Source organism: Copadichromis virginalis, linkage group LG23 (genome assembly GCF_057382275.1).
Source record: "Copadichromis virginalis isolate Kocher_CV1m ecotype Utaka linkage group LG23, C_Virginalis_male_GT1.1, whole genome shotgun sequence".
NCBI lineage: Eukaryota > Metazoa > Chordata > Actinopteri > Cichliformes > Cichlidae > Copadichromis > Copadichromis virginalis.
In genome coordinates, this window is record NC_140639.1 from 2,568,478 (window position 1) to 2,578,676 (window position 10,199).

At 44.0% G+C, this 10,199-nt stretch overlaps 2 protein-coding genes across 2 annotated transcripts; both read left to right on the forward strand.

Annotated features, from left to right (window-relative positions):
• Positions 1 to 198: 198 nt before the first annotated feature.
• On the forward strand, positions 199 to 4,641 carry tor3a (torsin family 3, member A). The gene is made up of 6 exons (XM_085447841.1): positions 199 to 703; positions 868 to 990; positions 1,280 to 1,545; positions 2,271 to 2,446; positions 2,834 to 2,958; positions 3,493 to 4,641. The coding sequence occupies exons 1-6, from the start codon at positions 538 to 540 to the stop codon at positions 3,738 to 3,740; spliced, it is 1,104 nt and encodes a 367-aa protein (XP_085303967.1). The 5' UTR covers positions 199 to 537; the 3' UTR covers positions 3,741 to 4,641.
• Positions 4,642 to 5,836: 1,195 nt separating this feature from the next.
• Positions 5,837 to 10,129, forward strand: calr (calreticulin). Its single transcript, XM_085447839.1, has 9 exons — positions 5,837 to 6,151; positions 6,711 to 6,812; positions 7,061 to 7,264; positions 7,378 to 7,472; positions 7,605 to 7,814; positions 7,956 to 8,069; positions 8,258 to 8,401; positions 8,627 to 8,719; positions 8,843 to 10,129. Exons 1-9 carry the CDS (start codon positions 6,058 to 6,060, stop codon positions 9,065 to 9,067), a joined length of 1,281 nt encoding a protein of 426 aa, XP_085303965.1. The 5' UTR covers positions 5,837 to 6,057; the 3' UTR covers positions 9,068 to 10,129.
• The last annotated feature ends 70 nt before the right edge of the window (positions 10,130 to 10,199 follow it).

The following is a 10,199-nucleotide window of genomic DNA, read 5'->3' on the forward strand; positions in this document are numbered from 1 at the left end:
ATGAACTGATCTTATATTACTAAACCAGTTGTGCAAACAGTGGAGTAGTAAAGTCTAATGACACAACTATGAAAAGTAAATAAGATTGAGAACAAGTGTACGACTTTTCGACGGAAGTGACGTTATGTAATGGAAAGGAGTTCGATTTGGTCACTTGCTGACCTCCCAAAGGCGGGAATATCTAGCTGGCGTTGCTGACCGTGGGTTGTTTGTGGACACGCAAGCCTCTTACCTCGGTAGCGTGACATTTGCCGTATGGCGTTGCAGTACAGGCTTCGCTCCCATTTAAAATGGCTCCAATCAAATTTGACGTGAGCAGTAGGGAATGGGGTAGTAACCGCCCCTCCGCCCGCCCGCGGCAAACCGCACAACAAGCGCCCCTCTTTGGCTTCAGCAGGGAGACGTTGTCGGGGGCGGGGAGGGGTATCCCAGTCAAAGCAGGCCGCCGGTGGACCACCGCGTTCAGATAAATGGGAGAGCAGAAACGGGGCTTCGTGTTCAGTGTCGTTTGGACCGCTTCACGTCAGCCTGTTCGCGATGTCTGCGCGGTGCTTTCTCCTGCTGCTCTGGGCTGTCTCGGCACAGGCCGACTTCTTCCATTTCGATAGCATTAGCAACGTCTCTACTTACTATTTTAATTATATTTATTGCAATATCTGGGAGGGGGAGTGTCAGCCCAATCAGGATGATGCCACCCAGCAAGGTAAGAGATGGTAAAAGAAATTAAAACCATTTTATAACGAAAGCGCTCATTTCGCAAGCTACATCGTGCCTCGTGCGCATTTTGCAATATTTTTATTTTTACGATTCGTTATTACACTGTTATAAACACGGACTTCTCTCGCCCTGCTCTTGTGATGCGAGCAGTTCCTACCAGGGATATCTGGGCAGGGTTTCCTCAGGACTACATGAGCCTGCTGCATCAGTGGTACTGTAGCCTGGGTCAGTGCTGCGAGTCCGGAGACTGCAGGATAACCAACAACATCACAGGTATCGCACTGCTGCTCTGTGGCTGCCCGCTTTGCCCCAAGCGTGTGTTGGTCGTTTCCCCTCATTATTCTTTGTAATCGTCTGTTTGTGAATTCACCCAACACTGCACACAGTTACTCATCATCTGATAAGGGCTTTAGCTTCAGTGCCTGATGCAGCCCTTTAACAACTTTACGTTTTATTGGCTATATCACATATTTTAAAAGTAGACATTTTAACACAGAGCACTTTATTCATATTTGCCGGTGCCTTTAAAATCAAAATCAAAAATCTATGGTCTCATGTGCAGGTCTAGCAAGAGACCTTCAGACGAAGCTCCACGGGCAACATCTGGCTCAGTCCGTGGTTCTGAAAGCCATCCAGGGTTTCATCAACAACCCTGAGTCCAACAAGCCCCTGACGCTCTCCTTCCACGGCTGGTCCGGCACAGGCAAGAACTTTGTGGCCCGGATCATTGCTGATAACTTGTACCGGGACGGGGTGAAGAGCGAGTGTGTCCGTTTGTTCATCGCCCCGTTCCACTTCCCGCACGCCAGGCTGGTGGACACGTACAAGGTGAGCCCACTTGGCACAGCGATGGCCGTCCTGTGCCAGGAACATGTACCTGTGTTCTCTGGACGCTGCTTTGCTTACATAGATATTTATTCTGTGTTGTAATTCATCATAAGAGTGATAGCAGTCATGGTTTGGACAGATGCTTTAAGTCAACACTGATGCTGCGACACAAATACTCAGAGAAATGGATGTTTGGAACCTGGCGTTTGTCCAACCGGGTCAAAGGTGCCAGCTCAGTCTCATTTGAGCGCATTTTTTCACAGTCACTGCAGCTGATTTCAAAATTGTGTTTACATAGCATTAATACATGGTGCATAGTACAGAGCTATCCAAATATAAATAGGTATATGCAGTTCACGGGATAACCTCTACCCTCATGCCCTCAAGTCTGCAAAGTGTGCAAATGTGGACTTTAACGTGTCTACGTGTTGTAGTACAGCCTCCCACTGAACCTCTGTGGCATATAACAGGGCTAATTCTTTTAAATAACTTTTACCAACAATGGCACATTTATATATTCGTTTAAAAAGATTAAAACATTCTAGATAAATGTCAGCTGTTGGTTTAAGTTATCTCAGTTTGTAATATTTTATGCCCAGTTTAGTATCTTTATATATCAAGCTTGAAAGGAAATAATAATCAGCTTTTGTCAGATCTGAAATGTTATAAAATGATAATAATGTTTGACTTATGTTTTTTTTTTTTTTTTTTTGCCTGAAATCCAGGGTCAGCTGAGAGAAGCAATTCGAGACATGGTGCTGCGCTGCCCTCAGACTCTGTTCATCTTCGATGAGGCTGAAAAGCTTCATCCGGGCCTCATCGACGCAATCAAGCCCTTCATGGATCACTATGACAACGTAGATGGGGTCAGCTACCGCAGGGCCATCTTCCTCTTCCTCAGGTTAGCTGACTGTTTCAGGCACAGTTTGATGAAGCTGTAAAGCTCTCTGTGCACTTCCTGTCCAGATAGCCTGGCAGCTCATCAGTGGTGAAGGATGGAGCTCCTTCTGTCGCCTTCTGTATGGATTTTTCATGTTTTCAATTCCTCAAGTCAGATTTGTCCTGACTAACAGTCTGTTCAGTCAAAAATAGAAAAAGCCGTTTTTCACTCAACAGTTATGGTTCAGAGATGTGAGTGAATTACTGGCCATCTTTGAACTGTGATCATTTATCTAAGAGCAACTTGTATTAAAGAAACTTTGCTGCCAAACCAGAAAGAATCGAGTCTCCCTGAGAAGCTCAGCAGCTGTAGACATATAATGTTGTGTTTTTGCTGTTGTCACTGCAGTAACATTGGTGGTGCAACAATCAACGACGTGGCGCTGGACTTCTGGCACTCTGGCCAGAATCGAGAGGACATCGGTATGGAAGACCTGGAGCATCGGCTGCGAGCTGAGACTATGGAGTCTCAAGGTGAGCAGTAAAGTTTTTGTAAAGGTTGCCTGGTGGGTTTTCTTAAGCTTTGAGCCTTTTTTTAAGCCATTAAGTTACTCGGGTGTTCTGGTTGCTCAGTGGCTTGAAATTATTTGCTGAAAGCCGCTAAAGTAATATAAAAACAGCTTAGACCAGCATAGTGTTACCCATGGGTTAGTGAGGTCCTATTGTGAAGCCTCATCTTTGAATCTGGTACTCATGAGTGAGGGGTGGATTTTGTACTCTTACTGGTTAACAACTTCATTACTCACGTGGTTAATCACATGTTAAAACATACCATGTTTATGTTTCTGGTTACAAAATTAGCAGGAAAGTGATGACCGAGGTCACAGACCACCTCAGGAATTGCCCCCCTGCTGACCAAAGAATCAGTACACTGGCTTTATTTTTCATACCTGGAAGAAAACTGCATGAATGCCATCTTTTATATACAGCGTATGATAAAAAAGAACCAAAACACATTGTTAAAACGTTAAATATGTTTCTATTTCCTGTTTTGTTTTAATATCCCAGGTGGCTTTGCTCAGAGTGAGCTGATGTCTGGTCACCTGATTGACTTCTTTGTGCCCTTTCTGCCCCTGGAGTACCGTCACATTAAGCTCTGTGCACGGGACGCATACGCAGCACGAGGTCTGGAAACAGATGAAGCCACGCTGGATGAGGTGGCCAAGGCAATGCTGTATGTTCCCAAAGAAGAGAGACTGTTCTCAGCCCAAGGATGCAAGTCCATACCTCAGAGGATCAACTTCTTTCTTCCCTAGAGCGAGGAGGAAACAGAGAGACGGACCTGGAGGTGTAAGATTGCTTTACCAGCCCATCTGCATACAGAGCCACAGAGATGTGTCTTCTTTGCTCTGCACTGCATACTTCCCCCTCCCCCCACAGATGCAACATGTGTCTGTCCAGGTCCCGTCACAGAAGGCCAGACATCAGGGCAGATCCAGGGTTAGAGGGCAGAGCAGCGTGACCCAGCCTGCAGAGATGGGCAGCGTCACAGGAAGTGTGGCTGCTCTTCTTCACCTGCCTGGTTTGAATCCTGTCAAGACGAAGGGGTGAAGAAGATGGTGTCTGTGCAGAGTGTGGCGCAGAGGGAGACTTTTTTTTCTTTTCACTATTTATATCTAATCCCCTCGGCCAAAGTCTGACTCGCACTGTTGTTTGTGTTCATATGAGTTTGTAATTCATGTGTTACTAGTGGCATGTCAAACATTGTGCTTATATCAGCACAGATTATTTATTAATATCATTTGTGCCATATTTGAACATTTTACTGGACCAGATTAGTTTCGTGGAGTACTCTAAATGTGCACTTATTTTATTTTGTTAGATTTTTTTTATTCTTTTTAAAATGAACGTGCAAGGACCAGTGGTGATGGAAGTGTTACTTGAAGCTCTTACTGTGAAGGACTTTGTCTCTAAAGCATTGGACCTCTGGAAACTCACCCTTTTACATACTTGTGTTTTATAAAAACATTTTATAGGTTTTACTGTACTGTTACTTAATATACAGTTGTTACTTAGTGGTGTGCTTTACTCTTTTGTTGGTATAATTCATCTATCATCAACACAGTCTGCTTCAAAGCTGAGGGTCACATCACAATAAGAACACAGAGAGAACCTGTCAGACACGGTTTAAAGAAATAAAAACCTGGTAAACAACAATCGTCATCGATTTCAGTGATTTGACTCCACATTAATGTTCGAATTTGAATATGGCAGGCAGGGCAGCACCTGGGACCCAGTCGAGAAAACTACCTTAGAGGGCCCTCCTCTATGTTACACTGGGTACTTATATTGACAGGATTACAGTAAAGTGGACTAGAGGAAAGCCTGTATTTTTATGCTTTATACATTTTTATTACATTTTCAGTTGTGCAAATATTGACACAGTAATTTTACACTCTACAATGTTTTGATAGATGCTGGGAACTAAATTACTTGTTCTTGCTCCCTATGAACGTGTTGACTTTGCTGAATGCTAGGCCCGAGAGATGAAGTTTGTTTAAAGGTTTGAAACATTGGTACCAGTCATATGTTCAAAATAAGCACTCGTCAGTATGTGAGTGTGTGATATATGTAGAAAACAAATTGTTGAATGAGGAATTCTATAAATCAGTGTGCTTGTTATAAGCTTGCCCATCGAGTAAGTCTGCGAGGACCTGTGGCTTTTTGTAGCTTGCACATATTACAGGTGTCTTTATGTTACGTTAGCAAGGCTGAATCTATTTTGGGCTTGTGTGTGTGTTTGTAGGCTTTAAGTAAATTTGTCCGCTGACCCAACCCCCGACTGCGGTTGTTATCCGTGGTGCTGGTTACAAGCTGCACTGATGCCATTGATATGTCTTATTATTGCTATATGCTATGCTGTGTTTGTTCTGGTACAATGTGGAGGTAAGGACACCCCCCCCCCAAAAGATCTGCCCTGGGACCTATTACAGAGTTGTTACGCCTGTGATGTATATTTCTGTGGAATCTCCTGTGTTTAGTTTAGTTTACATAAGGCAAGAAAATCACGCCTGAGGTGATATAGATATGCTGCACGAGATCAGGCGTGAAAACATTTGTTAAGAATGTAAAAAATTATTTATTTTTATAGAAAATTATTTTTTTCCTACCGATTCGAATTATTTCATTTATTTTTTTAGATGTATATTTATATGTAGTTGGCGTTGTTTAGCTTTAGTTATACTCGTGTTGTTACTGATATTGCATTTTCCCCTTGCATGTGATTCACCCACGGCGCATCATCCTTCCTTTGGGCGTGTATCAGGCAAACGCGTGGTCTGCTCCCATTGGCTGCAGAAAGTATTCGTCCGGATTCTCTGTCCTCTGATTGGCTTTAAGCGGTAGCGCTTCCTTATTGAGGTTAGCAACCGTCGTCCAATCAGATTCAGACATCTGTTCCGAGGCGAGAGGAGAGAAGCGGCAGCGTCTCGGTGGCTCTCACTGTAGCATCACTGTATGGGGATACCGCACTGACAGACAACGCTGCTTCGCCTTATTTAGAGAAAATCTTTCTACACGGGCATTTTTATTTGTAATTGGTTCGTTTTTGACCGGCTGCTTCAGCTCGTCGCCATGACAGCACTGTGCCTGCTTTTGATGGCCGTGTCGGCTGCATCTGTACTGGCCGAGTCCACAGTTTATTTCCGCGAGCAATTTGAAGACGGCGGTGAGCGCTTTCACACAACATTACACAGATAGGATTGAAGTGCTTGCTTTTCTTTGTTGCTGCTGTACATGCTTGAGATGCTGTGGTGCTGACTGAGATGGATGATGGCTATTTTTCATGTCCGCATATCGGCGTGGATTGTTACGGTTATTTCTCATGATTTTACCGCAATTTGTGGAATACATCGTCAGCTGATTAGTCTAGAAGACCAACCGATCACTCATCCATTCATTGATTTATTCATATTCCCTGCTTTATGTTTCCCAGCCCTCAAAGCTATTATCACACCCCGTCTGCCTCCCCCCTCCCCCCACTGCTGCACATCTCTCCCCTGGTCATTCACTGCTACCCTCCTTCTCCCAGCTGTCCTGTTCTTTCATCTGTGAAGGCGGTCACAAAATCCCGCAGTATGCCCCCCACCCACACGCGCGCACACACACACACACACACACACACACACACACACACACACACTCTGTATCGAAGGCTGGATTAACAGAGTTTTGTGAGTCTTGTCTTGGTGATTGCTGGGCAGCTGACTCTGAACCTGTTTGTGCAGATGCCTGGATGAGTCGCTGGGTGGAATCCAAGCACAAGTCCGATTATGGGAAGTTTGTCCTGACTGCTGGGAAATTCTACGGTGATGAAGAGAAAGACAAAGGTAAGCATGAAGGCGCTGATATGTGTTGCATAATTACACTGTACTACCCTGTCAGACACCTGCTGTCAGAGGCGCGTGTTTGCTTCCTCGTGGAGCTCTGCCAGTATCAACACGGCTGTCTTCCTCCTCTCTGTTCTTCAACTTGAGAACAGAGCATCAAATTAAGCCGTACTGTTTCATTAAGACAGAACAGGAGTACTCGCTGGTTTAGCTTGATCTTCCCTGCAGTAACACCGTTGTTTCTGCAGGTCTGCAGACGAGCCAGGATGCCCGTTTTTATGCACTGTCAGCCCGTTTTGATGACTTCAGCAACAAGGGCCAGCCTTTAGTCATACAGTTCTCCGTGAAACACGAGCAGAGCATCGACTGTGGCGGAGGCTACATTAAACTGTTTCCCTCCGAGCTCAACCAGGAGGACATGCATGGAGACTCTGTCTACAACATCATGTTTGGTAAGTGGACCAAAGGATGGTGTGTTAAATGGTATTGCTTTTGTTGGATAAACAGAGCAGTGTTTGCTACACACAGACATTCACTGTCACTTTGTATTTGTGGGCTCGTTCAGGTCCTGATATTTGCGGCCCTGGCACAAAGAAAGTTCACGTGATCTTCAACTACAAAGGCAAGAACCACCTGATCAACAAGGACATCCGGTGCAAGGTGACGCATGGGAAAGCTACTTCTAATAAAAAGCACCACAATATAAGGACGCATGAGCTTAAACAATTAAAAATAAACTACATGGTAATATGCTGTTAGTTGCATGTATTGACCTTTTTTTCTGCCCTGCAGGATGATGAGTACACCCACTTGTACACACTGGTCGTCAACCCTGACAACACTTATGAGGTTAAGATAGACAATAAGAAGGTGGAATCTGGCAATCTGGAGGATGACTGGGACTTCCTGCCTCCCAAAAAAATCAAGGACCCCGAGGCCAAAAAGCCAGAGGACTGGGATGACAGGGAGAAGATTCCTGACCCTGACGATAAGAAACCTGAGGTCAGTGTGACCTGGCATTCTTTCAGGGCATCACTTTAATGATAGTACTTGTCTCACGTGTGCAACACTGTTTCAATTTTTTAAAAGTTTTGATAGGTTGATCGTGTTTCAAATGTTTTGTTGTTTTTGTTTTCATTGCAGGACTGGGACAAACCAGAGAATATCCCAGATCCTGATGCCAAGAAGCCCGATGACTGGGATGATGAGATGGATGGAGAGTGGGAGCCACCGATGGTCACGAACCCTGAATACAAGGTGCATATCCAGTGATTCTAACTCTTCATGCAGTCAGTATTTATTCTGTGCTATTTTTCTGAGCTTTGCACATCAGCGAGCTTCCTACAATAGGATTGGAATATTATCCAAAAATATTTACTCTGTTTACACTGTCAGCCGCTTTGTGTTTTAACCCCAGTTTCTCTGTGTGTGTTTGCTGTCCGCAGGGTGAGTGGAAGCCCAGAGAGATTGACAACCCCGCCTACAAGGGCAAGTGGATCCACCCTGAGATTGACAACCCCGAGTACACGGCCGATTCTGAGATCTATAAATACGACAGCGTCGGGGTGATTGGGCTCGACTTGTGGCAGGTAAGCTGGATGTGTATTTACATCTTAATGCATAATGAAATTTATTGAAATATTTTAAAACTATTTACACTGATCCAGCAATTTGGTTACTTGCTCTGTATTGTGTGAGCTGCTGGGAAAACTATGCATGTTTTCCCAGGAAGAAACTCTTTGAGTTTGTGATTGTGCTTGTTTTCTTTAAAGATTTGATAACAAAATATGCGTTGCCCTTGTGTCTGGCTGCAGGTCAAGTCTGGGACTATCTTTGACAACTTTCTAATCACAAACGATCCAAACCTGGCAGAGGAAGTTGGCAACGACACATGGGGCAAAACTAAGGTATGCTCGTTTTAGCCCTGTACCCTGTAATTCTAATTTCACGTCAGTGTCAACACTAATAAAAAGGAATGAGCTTTTCATATAGGTTGATATATTTATTTGCATTGTTCGCATTTTCTCCAGGATGCTGAGAAGAAGATGAAGGAAAGCCAAGAGGAAGACGAGAGAAAGAAGCGCGAGGATGAGAACAAGAAGAGGAGAGAAGAGGCAAAGGAGGAGGATGAGGAGGAAGAAGAGAAGGAGGAGGAGGACGAAGAGGAGGAGGAAGGGGAAGAGCACGAGGAAGAGGAGGAGGAGGAAGAAGAGGAGGAGGAAGGCACAGACTCTAACCTCAAGGATGAGTTATAAACTCAAGAACTGCTCAGACTGTGTCAGTGGGCCGTTGGAATAAGGCTGGAGACTGAGACCCTGACGACTGACACCCCGGGGTGGGGGCTGGGTGGGAAGGGCTTTTTCCATTTCTTTGTTTACAAAGCAAGGTGATCGGTCAGAAAAGGGCAATTAAATGTTCTGTTTCTTGTTTCCATGTGCTACTACTACTATTATAATGATGATTATTAAACGAGGACTAGTGATAAGCATAATTAATGTCAAATGAATGTCAAAACCAGACATTTTAACACAAACGTGTGAATTGTCATTTACATTTTACAAAATCTGGGTTGTTATGAAGTGTAATATTGTGATGAGATGAGAAGTTTTATTTGGTATGGAGGTTTTGGTACCAGCAAAACGTTTGGTTTACCTCACGTGTTTTGTTTGCCTTTCATTTTTTATTTTTGTACATTTTTCTTTCTCTCATTCCTGTCGGGCTGGAAGGATTAGATAGCATTTGATGTTGTCATCCAGGTTATTTTGCCTTCTTCTGTTTCCACTATCTGATTCAAACGAGGATTGTTGGCACGGCAACCAGAGTGCAGTAGGACTAACACTACATTTGACAACCTGATCAAAAGTGAAAAAAAGAAAACAAATCAGTCTGCAGTGGGATGGTAACATGAGGTGCTTTAAGATGAAGTCCCTTGCATAGTTTTGTACTGTATAGGTAACACTTTTTCCACTTCAGTGCACATACTATAGTCTCGTGTGTCTAAATAAGCTCTACTCAAACTTAGGATGTACATTAAGACCACCCCAGTAGCAGAACATTTGGGCGTTTGGTACGCACACACTTTAGGTTTCCTCGCCGTTTGTGTATACGTCTCGTTTCCTGATTTTTGATTCCAAGTTTTCTGCACTGCTGTACCCCAACACACTGTCCCAACAGTCTGACAGAGGCTCCTTTTGTAAAAGACATTTTGTACTAATGGTAGTAAATGAAGTGGGGCGATTTTTGTGTTGCTGTGTAAAATAAAAACAAAGGCAGGTGATCTGTCCAATAAAACAGCCAGAAGAAAACAATGAAAAGATCCTTGTGAAATTTTGTGTCTTTTTTTGTGCGTGTGTGTCAACATGTTTTATTTATCTGTTCTCCCTTTTC